Below are 20,209 nucleotides of genomic sequence, written 5' to 3'. Positions count from 1 at the left end.
TGATATAATAATAACTCATCCATAAAAGATGAAATCTTGCCCTTTGTAACAATATGGACGTTCCTAGAGGTATTATGTGAAGTGAAAGAAGACAGAGAAAGACAAATACCTTATGATCTCATTTACATGTGGAACCTAAAAAAGCAAAACAAACAAAACAGAAACAGACCGATAGCTAGAAAAAGCACCTTGACTGTTCCCAGATGAGAGGGAGTTGAAGAGATGAATGAAAAGGAAAGTGAATGAGAAGTACAAACTCCAGTGATGAAATATCTAAGCCACAGGGATGCAGTTAACGGCACAGGGAACATGTCAAAAATATCGCAGTCACTTTGAAGGGTGATAGATGCTTACTAGACATACTGTGGTGATCACGTCACGAGTTATAGCAATGTCAAATCACTATGTTCTACACCTGAACTGATATAATATCGTATGCCAACTATATTTTCATAAAACATAAAAGGAAAATAGAAACCCCTGCAGAAACGCAGTCCTCAGTCTTTGGATATCGTCATGTGAGAATATGATGCTTGGAGCCGTTGCTAATTAACCAGCCAGCAAATGGGACCTAAACAAAACACTGACGACCTCACAACTGAAACAGGGAGAACAACAGGGATCCTGATGGCATCACAGACCCACCAAAACCATCCTGGTTCCTCCTGTGGTAACCACTGTTAATTAGGTCACCTATTACCTGCGGCTAAAACATTCTAACTGATATACTTCCCAAGGCCTACAGGATAAGAGCAACTCCTTTGTCTAGAACTAAAGACTTTCCTAAGCTTGCCTTACCTAGCTATTCACCACCTTCTCAACCATTCCCACAGCACGCTTTTCATACCATCAAAACTGAACTGCTCGTAAATCTGCAAAGGTCACTGTGTGTCTTAGCCTATGTCTGCAGTTCCTTCTGCCAAACCTGTGATCTTGATTATTCTTCCCTTGCCCAACACGGTCCTTCTGCTCTTTATCTGGCCAACTGCCACTCACGCTGCACACTTCCCTAAAATCCTACCCAGATTTTTACAACCGAAATCGTCAGCATGGACATCGAGTGTCTGGCCCACAAGGTGTGACAATTACGTTCACGAACTCACCCTAGAAAAAGTGCTGCATACCTCACTGCTGAGTATCACTATGGCCACCTTCGAAGGACACCCCTGGGGAAGCTGTGCACTGACGCCAGCACCTAGTCTACTCTGCGAAGCAATTTTGGAACTCTTTTTCTGGAATGGCCATCAGAGCTGTTGTCGTGTTACTCTTGATGTCCTGAATGTCTTCAAAATGTCTTTCTTTCCATATTTCCTTTATCTTCGGGTAAAGAAAGAAGTCATTGGGGGCCAGATCAGATGAGTAGGGTGGGTGTGTCAATACAGTTATTTGTTTACTGGCTAAAAACTCTCTCACAGACGGTACCGTGTGAGCTGATGCGTTGCCGTCATGCAACAGCCATGAATAGTGGGCCAAATGTTGAGGTTGTTTTCTTCTAACATTTTCATGCAGTCTTTTCAGAACTTCCCAAAACTAAACATTGGTATCTGTTTGTCCAGTTGGTACAAATTTATCATGAATAATCCCTCTGATATCAAAACAGGTTAGTAAAATTGTTTTGACTCTTGATTTGGACTGACAGAACTTTTTTGGTCGTGGAGAATTGGCTGACTTCCATTGTGCACTTTGATGCTTTGTTTCAGAATCGTAATGGTACACCCATGTTTCATCACCAGCGAAAACACGGCTCAAAACATTGTCTTGACTATCCAAAAGGTCTTGGCAACCTTTGACTCTCCTTTGCTTTTGTTCATCAGTGAGCTCCTTTGGAGCCATTTTTGCACACACCTTTCTCATGCCAAGATTTTCAGTTAAAATTTTCCTGTTTCTCTATCGATGTGTACTTGGTCTGCTATGCTTCTCACAGTCAGCCGATGCATTTGACTCACAATTCGATGAACTTTTGCAATGTTTTCCTCAGTTCTGGTTGTTATTGGCCACCCTGACGTCTCTTCATCAGTGACGCAATCTTTCCCCTCAGAAAAACGTTTAATCCATTTGTACATGGCCATTTTCTTCACGACATTATCCCCATGAACCTGGACTCACATGTTTCTGATTTGACTTCCACTCTTGCCAAGATTAACAAGAAATTTAATGTTTGATCATAGCTCTAATTCAAGCTCAGACAGCCTCGCAATGGCACACAAAAACATGCAACAACAATAACGAGTGCCACTCAGCAAGACACTGCCACATGTCAACACGAACACAGCTCTGAGACACTGATATACCAAGGTTATGAAACCTTACTGAGCTGTTTGTACAGTGCTGCTAATAATGTAAGTGCACGCTGGCAAGTTCTCGAACTTAATTGTCAGATCTCATACTACACACCCAATGAAAAACAATAATGATAATGATAAGCTCTCAGTGGGCTCTGGCACCTAGTAAGCACTGTGTAACGTATAGTAAATAATAGAAATGACAACGATAAGAACAAGCTCTTGGAGGGTAGGGACTGTGGTTTTAAAACGCTTGTCTTCTGCAACATCAAAATAATACTTAGTACCTAAAAGACACCTGATGCTTACATAGCAAACGGCTGCAGAGGCAAATAAATAAATGAATGAAAAGATTGCCCTTGAAAATTCTGTTTTAAGAAACCCCAGAAATAAACCAGGGACAGCTCTAAAGTATTAGGGGCACATTAAAGATCAAATTCCGTCTCATCTCTGTGTTTCCTATAACTTGCAAAACCACCGACACAAGTGCTTTGATAGAGGTCTACTATGTTTAAGGGGTCCTCGGGCATTTCATGTTGTACAATGCACAAGGTGCCACATCCAGTGAGTAGAATAGTGTTTTTGTCATTGTGAAACTTTTCTGTACTTTTATTATCATCTTTCGAGTCCTAAGTTGGGCTATGGGAACATTTATTGTGATTATCTTTTGACTAATGGCTACAGAGCATCTTGTTCTAGAGAAATTACACTGTCATGACAACTATCCAACGAACAGAAGAAAACAGCTTCTTCTAATGAGGTCAACATGTCTCACTCTGTTTTGACTTATGAGGAAAAAAGGTGATACTAGTGAGAACTTGTTGGCATAGCCACATGGAAAATAACCCATGCTTCTCAGCAAGGCACAGCTTTACTGACTTGCATCAGGAGATACCTTTCAAAAACAGTCTCACTGCGATTCCTTCACACTGGCTAAGTTTTGCAGTTCTTACTGTTTGCCATTTGTTTATGGGACTAGGAAGGTATTGTTGAGTTCCTAGTTTTAGTTACATTATGGTGAGACAAACCACAATGTAATCACAAGAATTCATTCACTACCTGTAAGCCATTTGATGTAAAATTTAAACAAAGGTCCATTTTTAGAACAAGTCCAACTTGTTGCAAGGTGATTATAGAAGAAACATACAACATACTGATTTAAAAATCATTTTTCGTATTTACACAAATATCATATGGGATTGTAGGGGTCATGACTAGATAAATGACTTTCTTTTCACACAATACGCTCTCAGATTTTAAATACCGACAATTCACTTTTATAATAATTCTGAATACTAGACTATTAAGAAAGACATTAACTAAGAAAGAAAAAATATACATGCAATATACACATTTTGCTTTAACAGCTCTTTCAATAGCAAGACTTTCTTAGTCTTACTGTATGTCTGGTAGGACCACAAAGTATACTTCACTATTAGGAGTCTTACCTCGACTGTTATTGTCAGAAGACTTTTTCCATCTCCTCTCTTTTTTACAATCAGAAATTAGTTTGGCGTCGCTATGTGTAAAAGAGGTGATAATATTACTGTGGTATAACTGACAGGAACACATTTATCAAAACATGGAATTCTTAGAGTATTTCAGGTAATGTCTGAGCTAATATAAAAACTTGAATTATCCCATACGCTTCAATTTTGTAAGTTCTACAGACAAACAAAGAAAAAACAACTCATAGACACAGACAACAGTTCAGTGGCTGTCAGAGAGTAAGTGGAAGAGGGGATAGATAGTAGAAAAGGGTAAAGGGGGTCAAATACATGGTGACAGAAGGAGAACTGACTCTGGGTGGTCAACACACAATGTGATATACAGACAATATATTAAAGAATTGGACATTTGAAACCTATGTAATTTTACTAACCGTTGTCACCCCTATCAACTTAAGTTAAAAAAACAACAACATGGTAAGTTGTACAAAATTTTTCTTAAGCATGTGATTAAAGAAGACAAAAAAGCAAGGTGAACCAGTCATGGTGAGGGCAGAATAGTTCAGTCAGTTAATTAGAATTAGCAGGGGCAAGTGGCGAGAACTGAGAAATCCTAGTTCCATAGTCCACAAGATCCATTGTCGGAGAAGTCACTGCTGTTAGGCTCAGAGTTTTCCTCTACAAACCAAGCAGCTCACTGCCTTATTTTACAGGTTGTCAGAGGATCAAATAGATAATACAACAAAATGGAAGGCAATGGAATAAGTTTTTTTGAGCTTTAGTTTTTGAAATTGTTTTGGAATTCCAAATAAATCTAATGTGTGCTTTTCATAGGTTCTATTTAACATTCAAATGCTGCAGTTTACAGAAAATGTTTTAAATGTTGGTTATTAGCTATTCTTTCTTTGTGGTTTGTAATTCAGTACATCTCAGCTATTATGTAATTTGTAATTAAAGGCATTTAGAAATATGTTACCTCAATAAGTCAGATAACGTAGTTGCCCCCTATTATCGTAGCTAATCACACCAGTGGCAGAAAACGTATAGAAGTCAAGACCTGGCTTGGACTACTTCTGTCTCATGACTACCTCCTGAAACTCTGAACTATCAGATCTTTCTAACGTTCCTAGGCATCCCCAGTTGACTTGGAAGATATAACACATGCACATTCATGAGGCATGGAAGGGGTGCAGCTAGTCTAACACCAAGTAACCTCCTTTAGATCCAGAGCTTCCTGTTTACTGGCTTCCATGTCAGGCAAAACTTTAAATATTCTGATACTTGAGGGAGAGTCAAGTCACTTGACAGATTTTCATTATTTTGGAAAACAGATCACTGAGCCTCATCTTAACTAAGGAATCACAGGCAAGTTAGTGCCTGCTACTGTGGGAAAGGCGTTATGGGACCTTCCAGGACCTAAGGAAAGATACTCCATGGGATAGCAAGTGGCCTTGGCGTACAGATCTGGTAACAAAGGAGAAAGGAAAGTCTGATCTTTTCCTGCAGCATTACTGGCACCTCTCTGACAGCTCAGAATGTTCCAACTAACATGTGCTAGCAGAAGACAAAACAAGACACTCAAAAGGGTAAGTCATCATGAGGTCTGGGCTAAGATGTGGGCCCCGCATAGTTTTGTTTTTCAGTGTTGGGGAAGGGTGTGTGTGGCTAAAGCTAGAAGTCCAAGCTCCCGGGACAGGGTGCTGGTGCTCTGGAATAGGGGCTGAGAATGTAAACAAACACATGCGTGTCAAGTAAAAAATATCGTCACTTGGAAGTCCAAGTGTGGAAAACCACGAACACCGAGGACTCGGGATCAGCAAGGGCACCTGGGAGCACAGGTAGTCATGACGACAGGACCCATTGCTACAGCAAGCCTGCAGCAACACAATCAATGGAAACCAATGAATCACCAGAATGACCTTCGTTCCCTCTCCATCTGACTTGTGAAAGAGGATGGTCCCCCTTGGACTTAGGGAACACTTTGGCTTCTTGAAAATTTCAAGGGGGAGAGCATAGCCGATAGCCTCCAGAAAATAGAGAATTTCCTGCTAAACTGTACATTTTACACCCCCAAATAACTAGTTGAAAAAGTCAGAGAAGAGACATTATTGGTACCTGACACACAGGGGTTATGCTTGGAATGAAATGGAGAATGTTGGGATCCCTAGAGATAAAGGTCTTCAAAGTTCTGGGATAAGGAATCTGTCCCTTTGCTACGTCTTCCACGTCTGACCGTTTGTTTGGTTTCTGGCTGAGGATGTCTACTAACTCACTACCATGCCCCCACTGCCTGAACCCAGTTATGAAGTCTCACCTGTTACCTAAGAAGTAACAGTTAAAGTATTTGGAAGTTCAGTTTTGTGATAATTAGCATGTCAATGTAAACACTTACTCCTTCAAACCTTTAGATAAAGCATATTCTTCTGCAGTGAATCCAATGTCATCTTGAGCAAAGACATCTGCACCTGACTGAAGCAGCAGCCGGACTATATTTGAGGATTTAGCCCATACAGCAAGCATGAGGGCTGTTCTGAAATAACAGACAGACAACTTCACCCTTAGGAACTGTAAGTTACCTAAACAGCAACATTGAGAGACTCTACCGAGTTCAATATATTGCTTATCTGTATAGAATTGACCATTTACATGCTTAAGTGTTCATCTTTGTAAATTATGTCCAAAGCTAAAATGAAGGCACATGAAAACAACAAAAACAAAAAGCCTCTTGCCCCACTTGGGTACTACCTAGAAGTTGCTAATTTAAAGTTCTTTAATAGACAAGTAACTCTGCTGAGGTCACTTATCTGAAGTAGGTGAAGATTTCAATGAAGAATTTCCCGTTTCTTCCTTAGTCTTATATACGTTACATCCAAAGTCAGCTAGAAGTCAGGTAAATTAAAGCTAGTTGGCAGGCTCAAAACAATAGTATTAATAATAATTCTAGCAATCATTGTCATCATTGAAGTTAATGGTGCGCATAAGCACGTGCTGGGCACCGAATTACACGCCAGGTCATGACACACGACCATCCTCGAAGGAGATATGATTTTCCTCGTTTCCACATCGGGAAACATGTTTGGTGATGACAGTAATGTTCCCATGGTCACACACGTGACACGTAGGAAAGCTGAGCATTGAACCCAGTCCTGAGTGAACTGAAAGCCCATCTCTTTTTTTATCACCCATCCATGACTTGTTTCATTAAAGAAGAAGTTTATTCAGTTAATGTTGTCTTTCTCCCTTCTACTCATACCAATTAAAAATGATAAAACAAAAACACATCAAAATAGACTAGAAATGAAAAAGGATAAAAACGGAGGAATATCTGGTAGTAGTAATTCACAGTCACTTAGGGAAATCCCTATGACATCAGCATTCCTTGAAGAAAACAATTTCAAGCAGAGTCATCCAAACAACAAAATCAACTCCTATTTACCTTTAACGTGCATCTTTTAAGGAAAACTGAATACGCGGCAGAGGTTAAAAAAACTGTCAGAGAGACTAAATCCCATATTGTGTCATAAACTAAGTCAGACCCCATACTACACAAAACTAGTAAAATTACAGTGAAAACCCTTTAGCTAATATAATACCATGTGACCCCAAACTGCAATGACAAATGACATCAGTCGATATCATAAAGGAATATGAATCCTGCAGGATACGGTTCTTCCTGTTCACCAGTCAGAATAATTGCTTTTCTACCTAACGGACGATGTGCTGATATTTTTCACTTTGTAATCATAGGTTAATCCTCTTCTTATTAATCTTTCTGACTTGAGTAACTGTTACCGCTCTAAAACAGTTCTAAGTTTAAAAACAACAGAACAAACCACTGTACCTTTTCCACTTATCAACTGCATGTATGTTTGCATGTCTCTCGAGTAAAAACTCCACCATTTCCTGGCTCTTCCGATGCACAGCAAATAAAAGTGGTGTAAAATCAAACTGTAAAACAGAAAACATTTTACAGCTTAAAAACTACATAGTTCTACATCGAATTTGAAAACTCATAAAAGATCCTCTAAACTTGAACATACACTAGAGAAAGTAAATACAAAGTAGCCCTCTGTGCTGTCATCTGCGGCTCTTCCCTTTAAAATATCCTCCTTCTTCCTCTCCAACGGATGAACTTCCACCTCATTCTCCAGAACTCCCCTCAAACACTGACAGCCCTGGTTCCAAAATCTTTGCTCCTATCACAGTCTCTACTGCACTGCACTGCAGTGATTTCATCGTTCCCGTCTGAACCCGGAGCTTTTGGAGGGCAGGGGCTATTCTTCATCCCTGTGTCTCCAAGCTCGAAATCATAGACGTAAATGCTTTAAGTCGTTTTATTGAATTGAAAACCTAAATAATTGTTTCTGGGGCAGTGTTTGTTACATTGTATTCCAAAGAATATGTACTTTACCAGAAATTAACTACTGTGGCCCAGTAGGAAGATTCCAGAAAGAGCACCTGTGTATGAGAAGTATTATAAAACTGTGCTTTATATGGCTATTACTAAAGAAGTGTTTCAGGTTGCTTATTCCCGATTTGACAATACTTTTCTGTGGCAAACATTAACGTTTGAAATATCATGGAATTTCAGGGATATAGTTTGGAGAGCTTTCCAACAGAGGTGAAGGTTTTCTGCAGCTTATGCAAACATGCTTGCTTCACTTCTATCCATGTTCTCAGGATCCCAGATGTCAACTTCAGGCTCTCCTGCTCCAAAAGGGTCACTAAAGAAATGGACTCTAAATTAAAAAGAGTTAGGCTTCAAATGACCTTTGATTGTTTATCGCTAAATGGTCCATGGGTTTTCTCCCATTATAAGATGATGGGTTTTTATCTGGGCTGTTGGTAAGCTCAATGTGAAATTTCATTCTCAGTTACAATGATAATCTTGGGACCTCAATGCCAATCTAATTTTTGAAAAAAATCTGTTTTTATTCTGGGTCTATTTTAATTGCTACTTAAAATTATTTTACGGCTCAGGCAAAATATAACTCCGAAATAAAATATCATGGCTTATCAGTTAACGTTTTAATACTGATCTTTTAGCATCATGAAAGCGACTAAATCACTTGCAGTTTTAAGGAACCCTGTTGAGGAGGAAGATAGAATGCTGACTGGAATATGCATGACACCTACAACTATAGCCATCACTGACCTCATAAGACTTAAAGCCATTTCCATGGGTATGATCATTTATAGGACGTATAATGAAAAAGGAAGTTTTTTTTCTTTTTCTTTTTCTTTTTTTAAAAGAAAAACAACTTAGGAATTCTAGCTTGAAAAACTTACTCTCATTCTAAGGAGATTAACAGAGAACACATATAATAAATCAACATGGACTGTCTTGAAAATCTTGAAATGTTTATCAAAATACTCTGTACGAGAGGAATCGCACACTCCAGTGCTTCACACGTCAGGGCTCAAGGGGACCAGGCTGGATTCGTTAAGAGAAGCTTGACATCGTTGTTTCTTCATCGGTCCCCAAACTCTCGATGTTGGCTCAACATAGGGGGGCAAACTAAACATATCGAGGAGCCACAACTAGTCTATGGCCCACTTGGGATTTTTTATCTGCCTTTTCCAAATGTTTGTGTATAATGTGAATATTTGTATGTAAAATCTTTCCGTTTTTTAGTATCATAAGCTTCATTAAAAACCTGGGCCCCAACATGCAACAAAACTGTCATTTAGACTCATTACACCCACTTCAAGAATTTTTCCCATTCTTATTCAAACCATAATCTATCTGTATTCATTTTTCAGATTGTTAATCCAATGGATAATTACATTAGAGGACTGCTGACACTAAATTATTGACACTTCCCATCTGTATTGCTACTAACTTCATGGGATTTCATGTTTAAACCTACCATTGTGATTATGCCACGGCTCTATGAATTTCCCAGACATACTGGGAGAGTTTATCACATATTTCGATCATTGCAGCATCATTTACGGTGGCCAAGAAACGGAAACAACCAAACTGTCCTTCAATAGATGGCTGGATAAAGAAGATGTGGTATGTATACACTATGGCATACTGCTGTGCCATAGAACAAATGAAATACTGCCATTTGGGACAACACGCATGGATCATGACATTATTATGCTGTGCAACACAAATCGGACAGAAAAAGTCGAGGACCATACGACTTCACTCATATGAGGGATAGGAAACTGAAAGCAACAGATGAACAAGACAAAGAAACAAAAACTCATAGACACAGACAACAGTTGAGTGCTTACCAGAACGTAAGGGGGGACGGTGGATAGTAGAGGAGGGTAAGGGGGGTCAAATATACTGTGAAGGCAGGAGAACTGACTCTGGGTGGTGAGCACATAATGTGACATATAGATGACGCATTATAGAAATGTTCATTGCAGCTTTGTTTACGGTGGCCAAGACATGCAAACAACCAAAATGTCCTTCGATAGATGACTGGATGAAGAAGTTGTGGTATATATACACAATGGAATACTATTCGGCAGTAAGAAAAGATGATATAGGAACATCTGTGACAACATGGATGGATCTTGAGAGTGTAATGCTGAGCGAAATAAGTCAGACAGAAAAAGCAGAGAACCATGTGATTTCACTGATATGTGGTATATAAACCAAAAAGAACAAGACAAACAAATGAGAAACAGAATCTCATAGACACAGACAATGGTTTGGTGGTTGCCAGAGTATAAGGGGGGTGGGGGGTGGGGGGTGGGAGATGAGGGTAAGGGGGATCGAATATATGGTGATGGAAGGAGAACTGACTCTGGGTGATGAACACACAATGGGATTTATAGATGATGTAGTACAGAATTGTACACCTGAAATCTATGTAATTTTACTAACAATTGTCACCCCAATAAATTTAATAAAAAAAAAAAAAAGAAAAGAAATGTACACTTGAAACCTATTTAAATACAATAACCACTGTCATCCCAATAAATTTAACTAAAAAACAAAGAAAAGAAAACTGGAGATTTACAGAACAACAGGCAAAAAAGTAGGCTCACAATTTCCTATTACTGCAGGAAACCCTGCTTGCAGTAAGCATTTGTTGATCTAACAAGCGGAGCACAAACAAACATGCAAAATTCTTAAAGGGCCCGATTCTGCGCATTAGGAGACCACCCATCAGCAAATTTCTGAAGATTCTCTGAGCGCCAGTGAATGACTGATGGCTGAAAGGAAAAAGGTGTTCTTCTTTAAGCCAGTAGATACCGCCAATGATATTTCCTTCCACTTCTCGAGCCCAGAGGTACAGACAGTTCAAAAGTCAGGCGAAGAGTGTTGGGAAGGAGAGAGCTGGAGGGTAATCACCTCCCAAACTCCACCTCTTCTAGAGATATTTAAGTATCTGAGATCTGCGAATTGATATATTGCACTAGTAGTTCTTCACCAAGAGTTGTATCCGAATCTCAGGGAAATATTTCTAAATAACACATGTCCAGGCCTTATTAGCTTTACTCAGTCAAAACCTTCAGGGAAGAGCCTAGCTTGTGAATGATTGTAAATGTTTTTAAAGTTCCTAGGGTGACTTTGATTTGCCAGCACAATTCTAGCCGAGAACTAGTCCAGTAGACGATCACTTCAGTCTCTTCTCTCGCCTATGTCACCAATTTCCTCTGACATTGAGGATTAGGCCAAATAAAAGTGGAAGAGACATGTCACTTATGAAAAGCACACTTAATTTCCTGGGTAGGAGAGGAAACGGGATTAATAACTCAAAATGCAACTTGATTTCGTTAAAGCTAAACTCCTTTCTTCTCATGGGACAGTCTAGATTTCACAGCAGAGTTTAGACTCTTACCTAGGTGGCTCTTTCTGCCAGAACAGGATGATATGTCACTTAATTATCTGTCCTTCCCTCATTTCCCACTTAATTGCCACCTGTTCACTGTAATTTGGAGGATTCGGAGCCTTCCTAGAAGTGGTCTCGGGGGAGTTTAAAACTCACTGACTCTCTCTCCCAAGCTAAGGATTATTATCCCCCAAAACTGCAGAGGACCTTGACTAAGCATATAAACTGAAGGAAAACAAAAATAAAAAAACACTTTTATTAATTAAATTTATTGGGGTGACATTGGTTAGTAGTTGGTTGCAAGTGTCATTTCTATAATACATCATCTGTATATTGCATTGTGTGTTCCCCACCAGAGTCAGTTCTCCTTCCATCACCATATATTTGACCCTTTTTCCTCATCTATCACCCCTCCCCTCTCTACCCTCTGGAAAATATCGAACTGTTGTCTGTGTCCATGAGTTTTTGAAAAATCTCTTCTTGTTATTTCCTCTCAATAGTTCAATTTCCAAATTCCCCTGCGTATTTCTCACAGTTATTTCCTTTCCCTTTCCTTTTTCCCTCTCAGGCTTTGGCCAATGGGAGCTAAATAGCTTTATATAAATCACTTGTTTATAAATAGCAACTTGTCAACAGCAGGAAGATTTCAATGATATTGTAAAATGCTTTTGTTCGTTTGAGTTTTAAGGAGAAGCCGATTTCAAAGGCAAATTGTGCTTTCCTGCATTGTTTTGCATTAATTGGAAAACAACTCGGACGTGAAAAAACACTTAAAAAAGGAAGTGTTGCCTCTAACAAGTTGTGTTTTCACAAGTAATTTGTCACAAGTGCATAAAGGAGAGCTGTACCCTCTACTGCTACTTTTTAGAGGTATGATCATGTAAAGTAAAATTTTAGAAAATTGAGTTCCAACTGTTTGCATTCAGGGGACGCTTGAGCTTCCAAAGATGTAAAATTGACCCTTCCTGTGTCAACCAAGGGCATTCCTGCTGGGGTTGCATTGGCGAGCGGTGATGTACGTCCAGGAACAAAAAGGGGTGAATGCAACCCCATCACCTGCTCCCTCTGTACGACAACCCGCCCAGCGTCTCCACGAGGCTGAGCAGGAGCCCCACTCCGAGGTGGAGACCCCAAGGGGGGCCATGGCTGGCAGAGTGGCTAGGAGCACAGGTGGATGCCCCGGCTGGATGTCCAAACGTGACTGGCCCTCCTGCCCCAATCTTCAGAACCCCCGAGGCCTGGGCTGCTCAGGGCCTGTGTCCTGCTGCTTCCCCTCCCCACCTGCATATCGCCAGCTCCCCGGCCAGGACCCAAGTTCCACTCTTCCTCCCACCCACCCCCAGGAGCACCCATCTCCTAGGCCCTGCCCTGTAGCAGCCACCCCCACATACTTCCAGCCCACCAGGTCTTCAGTCCTCGGTGGGCTCTGAGCCTTGCACCCACTCCCACGCAGTAACAGGACTGTTACAGGCCAGAGCTGGGCCCTTTCTGTGGCCAACCCATTTCCCCTTCCTGACTTGGCTTTGACTTGTTTCTGTGGCGACAGGGCCTGATGTACAGCATGCAGTATATATCGACTAGAAATAAAATGCTTGTGGCTGAAACACATGTATTATAAATAGTGTATAAATACATACATCTGTGGATCTATACCTCATTGGTTGCTTCCATATCTGCCTGGTGTTGCAGGAGCTGTTCAGCTATCGCCGTGTTGTGCCCCATGGCCGCATAGTGGAGAGCCGTGTTGCTAAGGAAGTCCTTCATATGTGGGTCCGCTCCGTGTTTTAGTAGGATTGTTGCACACTCCTCTTCCTGGCTCTCCACGGCCTGTCAGGATTACGTCATTAAATAAACGGTAAATTATGGGAATTCAAAGTAAGCATTCCACAAGTTTCCAAAATTAGGTATAGTTAATTGAGAGAAATTCATTTTTATTCTAAATAATTAAACCAAATCCATCTCCTGTTGACAGAGCTGGCTACCACATACCTTCATGAGAGCTGTCTTGTTTCTGTTGTCACCGACATTCATCTGGCATTTCTTCTCTGCTAGAAGAGTCACCACTTCCAGACGGCCAAAGGCGCAGGCCAAATGGAGAGCAGTCCTATGAGGGTGAGAGGACATTTAGGACATTACAGGGCACCGTCTCAAACATGCAGTTCTGCATGCAACTGTAAACATGACACACTACTCCAATGCCTTCAGAACCAACACAGAGTTTTTTTCTGCACAAAGGACAACATTCACGAGCTCTTGTTACTCGCCACACTAATGAAAGAGCAGCCTAAGCGACTACAGAGAGCATGCCCTGGGGAATCAGCTCAACTCGGGTTTGATCCTAACTTAACTCTACCACTTAATAGCTGTCCCTTAGCCTTTGTGTGCCTCCATTTCCTCATCAACAAATGGGGATAAAAATAGTACTTAACATCACAGGGCACTGTTGTTGGCTTAAATGGGAATCTATGCAAAGTGTTTACTTAGGTTCCTAGCACAAAACACACACTCAATAACTGTTTGGTAATATTATCCGAATTATTACCATCACTACTACTTTACAAGACAACATTTCAATTAAGTAAAATGATATCATTCTACCTACTTTGCAGCTGTGTTTTAAGGATTAAGAAAGAACACTGCATTGCAGTGGTTCTAAGATGCTTCTTTTCTCATATTTTAACACCTCTGACACTGGAAGGCAATGCATAATTCAGAATGCCTTGAAAGTATAGTTGGCAGCATTTAAATAATTTCTTACTGGTACTTACAAGAACGGGCATCCTACCACCCGTGGTGCCTGACGTGAAGTGAAATAATGGAAACACACCAGACCTTCCGCAGTTCTCCTCGTAAGTTGGCATCTAAATAAATGTTCGTTCTTAAGAGCATCACGGGGAAAGAGGACTAAAATCACAAAGTAATTCTTGTTTTGATTTTCAAGAAACTTGACGCCAAAGGAGACTCAGGAGTCAAGTGACTAGGGATGGCTCATTTCATTGACTGTGGAGATTCAAAGATTATATGAAAATCAGATGATTTCCAATGATCAATATTCATATTTAATACTATTGCACACTAGCTGAACAGCAAATTTGGTCACTGTTCACAACGTCCTAACTGTAGAAATCCTTTTGTTTGAAATGGGGGAGGAAAAGCTTCAATTGAGATTAGGTACAAATACTTCCATTTACAATTTTTCATTTCACTCCTACTGGGCAACATAAAGTTTTTAAGGATGAAAAGGGCCTGAGAGATAGATTCTGAGAGTCCTGGGTAGACTGTGTCTGCTCCGTAACAGTTATTCAGTGTATATTTGATGAATAAATGGATTGAAAGAATGGATAACTATAGCTGGAGATTTCAACATTTGTAAACAACATTTTTATAGTAAAGCAGTACTTCTGCAATAGTAATAATCACTTATATGTGCTTTTTTGATCTCCACAAAGACAGAACCAAAATGATTAATCAAAAATCATTTAATATTATAGGTAATGAAGCACTATATAATAAAAAAAAAACTAAGTGTGTACAGAAATATAGATACATGAACTTCTACAGACACAGATAAAAAGACTGCCTTTACTTCTGAAGAGGCTAAAAGTTGCCAAAAATACCAATCTTTAAAAAATATATATTAAAAAATAGAAGTGAGAAATTGTTTTAATCTGAACAAGATTCATATACCTGGGAATAATGAAATATTACCTGGGATTACTTTATTAATAATAAACCATTACTAGAATTTCTGTATATGTTCAGTGTAGAGATCAGATTTTTTTAAAAAGAAAATGTCACAGTACAAATACTCAGATATCAAGTTTGCACATATTTTTGGCTAAAATAATATCGTAGTCTGTGTGTGTCTATAATCAAAGGAATGCTTTTCTCCTTTTCCGATCTACCAGAGTACATCTTTGCATGTGAGCATGTATGTATCATCCATACCACCTTCAACGGTCTCAGGTAATTCCATCCTACGGATGCACTGCAATTTATTTACGAAATCCCTTGATGTGAGTTCTTCACAATACATTGATATTGTAAGCAGTGCTGAGAAAAACAAATTGTATGTGATTTATCTAATTATTTCATAAAGATATTTTAGTACTTGGAATTGATGCGTAAAGGGAACACACATTTTTAAATGTGGTACTTATCACCAACTGCCCGTTTGAAAAGTCAGAAGCAACTTAAACTTGAAGCAGCAGTACAAGTACCATGGCTCCTCATCTTCTCAACCTTTGAGGATGGAAAAGAAGTTGTCATCTCTCTTTCAACTTGAATTCCTTTTTTCACCTGGGACACTAAGTATTGGTCACTTATAGATACACAGAAAGAACTTGGTCCCATTCAAAATTCGAGTGCGTTTTTTCTGTTGATTTCAGACACTTCTCTATAAAACGAAGATACACTTTTCCCTGATATACTTATGCCGTACATAATTTGCAAGTACATTTTCTTTTATTTTGTTAATATTATTTTCTGATATACAGAGACTACTGATTTCTTATATTGCTCAACCAACCTTCTGAACTCTTGCTTTTGAAGTCTTCGCCAACATAAAAAAATGTATAAATAGGCATTTCTGTTTTCTTCTGGTACGTTCCTCATTTCGTATATTTATAAGTTTTTATCTATAGTACATCTGGAACTTATTTTTGTGATATGAAAATCTAACGAATTTTCTCCAAATACTTAACAGGTATTTCTCCATCATTCATGAGTAATTCATCTTTTCTACTAACGTGAAATGCCGTCACTATCAAGCTCTAACATCCTACCTATATTAGGGTGTTTGGGCATTTTCAGCTATATTCCAATCATTTATCTCTCTTTTCAGCTCTTAGTAAAGAAATTGTGGCAATAGAGCACCTGTTGACACCTAGAAGGGCAAATCTTTGTCTACTGTGCAAAACGATTCTTAATGTCATCACCACAATCAAAGAGACAGCACGTGCAACCCAAACTTGTAAAGCCCTGAGTTTAGCCGGCTTATGTAAAACTGATACCTAGAGGAAGAGCACACACGGGGAGAAAACAAGTCTTCCTAGGCAAGCCCACAGCATGTGCCCCTGGAAGCTTCCCTTCTAAGGCCCCTCAGTGAACACCGTACATACCTGGGTGGACACTGATGGAAAACGGATACTGGGTTTTAGCTGAAGAATTTTTAGCCCACAAGTTGATCTACTATGGGAATTCGTTTTCTCATTAAGCACTTTTCTATAGTATTTAACAATATGGTCTAAAACTGTGGACATCAAAAATAAAATGCTGCATATACTTCTTTTCATTTCTATTATTGATATTTAGTTAAATCGCTTTAACATTGTCAATAAAGTGCTCTATAAGGGGAATTATGAGTGACGGGTCCTTGAGATTTTGTTCCTGGTGCTCACAAAGTCGGCCTGGGCACTGGCACCCGGGTAAGGTCCCCACCCGCGAGGGAACACAGCACAGCGCCCTGGGTGACAGGAGGGCTGAGCTCCACCTGGATGAGCCCGGGCCGCTGAGCCCTTCTGCCAGGTCCCCCAGCCTCCTCCAGGCCCGCCCGTGCCCACTGGCCTCGCAGGCCCTCTCACCTCTTCTGCTTGTCTCTGTCATTCAATCTCTCTGGATGGCGCGAGAGAAGCCTCTTCACTTCTGATACGTCGCCCCTGCAGGCAGCTTTGTGGATTTTGGGGAGATCTCTGTCTTGGATGTGGTACCCGGACCGCAAGGAGACACCATCTCCAGTCCAAGGCTGCCTGCCAAGACCATCGCTCTGTGATCTCTTTCCGAAAACCTTCCGAAGCCCGAAGCCAATAACCTTCTTCATGGCCAAGCCTAAGGGCTTCAGAACCTCCTCAGCACTTCTTACGCTTTTTTTCTCCCGAGCCCAACCAACAGCAGACTCTAGAGCAGCCAACTCCCTGTCGCCACACTATCCCAGCAGGGCAGTTAGGAAGTTTGGAATCTCTCAGCCCAGAGAATGGCTGTAACCAAGCAACGGTGCACAGGTCAGAGACTGATGTCACTGCGCATGCGCACAGAAGCCCCGTGGCTGAGGTCAAGGGTACCCAGAGCGCTCGTGCAAGGCCCAGGTGTCTCAAGTTTCAGAGATTGCTCGTGGGCAGCGCTGAGTTCCATTCTGACCTTGGTGGGCGTTGGCCCAGTCTTTTGCTGGGTGGTCTGAGCAAAATGAAATAGGACATTTCATTTCCTGAATTAAGAAAGCAGAGATGTAACAGGCAGAGAACTTGGGAGAAGCAAAAACCATAAATGAGAGAAGGGAAAAAAACAACTTTATGTACCCTAAACTGAAATCTAATAATCTCGATTTATAAAACAGACAAGCATTTAAAAGCTTGATTCCCAGAGATAACTCTTCTGTATTTTGAAATGTTTTACTTTCAACCTCAATATCTATCACCTTAGACCCAAAAATCTACTTTAAAAAATTGGGGTATACTTTGTACTTATCTGCTTTGTGAATAAGGCCTGTGGAACTAGAAATCTCTTTCTCTTTTCAGTATATATGTCAAGAAAGAAAGGAAATTTGCTCCTTTTGCCTCAGGATTTCACCAATTTATTCAGTCTAGAATGGCCAGAAAAGATCCACCTTTCCAATGCTTTTAGTTGGTATTATATTCACTTGTCAATTTGTGACGACTGGACCAGTAGTATTATAGCCGATGTTTGATTTTCAAACACTTTTTTAAAAACCCACCTTAAATTTGTCACTTAAATCCTTCAACTGTCTTTCCAAACGTGAGTTCGCATTAAGTTAATCGGTTCATAACTAACCACACTGCTGACTGTTCATTTTTGGCAGTGTCACGACACTTGTCTGTACAATGATTTTGCCAATATTTGAGTATTTAATCATCTTTTTGTCCTTATAAAACAGTAGGAAATATAAAAATGAATTTACCAATACCCAGAAGCATAGATCATACAGACATAATACAGTTATTAAACCTAGACATCATTAGACAGTCTGAGAAACATCCTTACGTCAAGTGAAACAAATTAAAGAAAATATATAAATCATTAGAAATAAATCATGGAAGATTATAGCTAAAAATCAAGGATAAACCAATAATAGCTTTGACAACTTTCTTGGGATGAAACCCTTACATTACAACACGTTAAGGCTACTATTAGGTTTTTGTGCTTTTAAGTTGCATATACATTTGAACCTAAAATGCTATGAACTAGCAATCACTTCTCCTTAATCACTACGTAATTTTGGCATCTAGTGGAAAAAGTATCTACTATTTTTCTAATCTACCATTTCAGAAGGAAAGAGTCCAATTTTAGCTGTTGCGTCTTTCTGAGTTTTCAAAAATGGATTCCAGCAGAGAAAGACTGTTTCTGATGCTCGGGAGAATATTTTGGCCCTTTTGTCACAAACCCCGAGTGCAGGTTTTCGGTAGTGCTTCTATACATCATGTACCTCCTAAGTAGTGTACATAGCTGTTTCCAAGTGCAGAAATGTTTCGATCTTTGAAATTTAGCAAGATACGATTCTACATGACACAACGTTTTACTCTAGATGAAGAGTATTTTTCAGATTTGTATATGTTATGCTTGAATGGAGTATTGTTTTCATTATACGTCCAATATGCATTATTATGTAAAAGCTCAACTTACATTTTCTTTCAATCTCAGGCTTTGCTGTGCATTCTTTTAAAGGTGTATTTTGATGAACTAAAGTTTTCAAAGTTTTGAAATCCCATTTTTCTTCTCTTTCTCCTCCTCTTCCCCTTTGTTCTCCATTTTTGGTTAGAGCTCTCTGTGTCTTCTCTAAAATTTTGCCTATTCCAAGATTACAAAAAAATTCATCCCTGTGTTGTTCTCAAAACAGATACCGTGTTTCCCTGAAAATAAGACCCAGCTGGACAATCAGTTGTAATGCGTCTTTTGGAGCAAAAATTAATATAAGACCCGGTCTTATTTTACTGCAATATAAGACCGGCTCTTATATAATATAATATAATACCCAGTCTTATATTAATTTTTGCTCCAAAACATGCGATAGAGCTGGTTGTCCAGCTAGGTCTAATTCTGGGCGAAACACGGTAGTTTTGTTTTTACATTTGATCCATAAACTTGTGTTTGTCACAAAGTATGCAAAGAGATTCATTTTCTTTCCATAATAGTTGTCTGTTTTTTCCAGCATCATTAGTAAAAGGACTATCGTTTCCCTAATTAATTTGGATTAACTTGGCACCTCTGTCAAAGAATCAGTTGACAATTTAAGTGTGGCTTTTTTCTGACCACTGATCTTATTATCTGTACTAAAGCCAATACCACACTGCCTTGAAGATTAAAGCTGTACAGTAATTCTTGAAATTAGGTCGTGTAAGTTGTCCAACATTTTTCTTCTTTTCCAAATTGGTTTTGCGATTCTAGGTTCCTTAGATTTAAATATTCATTTTAGAATCAGCCTGTCAATTTATCCAAACAAGAGAGAGCCACAGAGAGAGAGAGAGAGAAAGCCTTCTGGGATCATGACTAGTTTATGGTGGATCTACAGATCAATTTGGAAAATAGATATTTTAGGATTATGGATGCTTCCACCTGTGAACATGGTCTACGTGTGTATTGATTTATGTCCTTAATTTGTCTCAAGAACATCTTCTAGGTTTAGGCGTATTTACTTCCAAGTATTGTTTATTTTTATGGCACTTTGAAT

At 39.6% G+C, this 20,209-nt stretch overlaps 1 protein-coding gene across 1 annotated transcript in view; it reads right to left on the bottom strand.

The window, feature by feature from the left end:
* LOC148759145 (ankyrin repeat domain-containing protein 26-like) overlaps positions 1-20,209 on the bottom strand; it is a 123,974-nt gene that overhangs the window by 91,055 nt on the left and 12,710 nt on the right. The window contains exons 3-7 of the mRNA XM_088793048.1: positions 17,112-17,276; positions 13,519-13,633; positions 13,183-13,356; positions 7,572-7,678; positions 6,123-6,260 (exon numbers count right to left, since the gene is read on the bottom strand). Of these exons, the coding sequence (XP_088649174.1) occupies positions 6,123-6,260; positions 7,572-7,678; positions 13,183-13,356; positions 13,519-13,633; positions 17,112-17,276 (699 nt within the window). The remainder of the gene's footprint in view (positions 1-6,122; positions 6,261-7,571; positions 7,679-13,182; positions 13,357-13,518; positions 13,634-17,111; positions 17,277-20,209) is intronic.

Source organism: Rhinolophus sinicus, chromosome 1 (assembly GCF_057876585.1).
Source record: "Rhinolophus sinicus isolate RSI-liver-muscle chromosome 1, RSI-T2T, whole genome shotgun sequence".
Classification (NCBI taxonomy): domain Eukaryota; kingdom Metazoa; phylum Chordata; class Mammalia; order Chiroptera; family Rhinolophidae; genus Rhinolophus; species Rhinolophus sinicus.
Note: the sequence above shows the minus strand (reverse complement) of the source record. Positions and strands in the feature narration are given on the sequence as shown.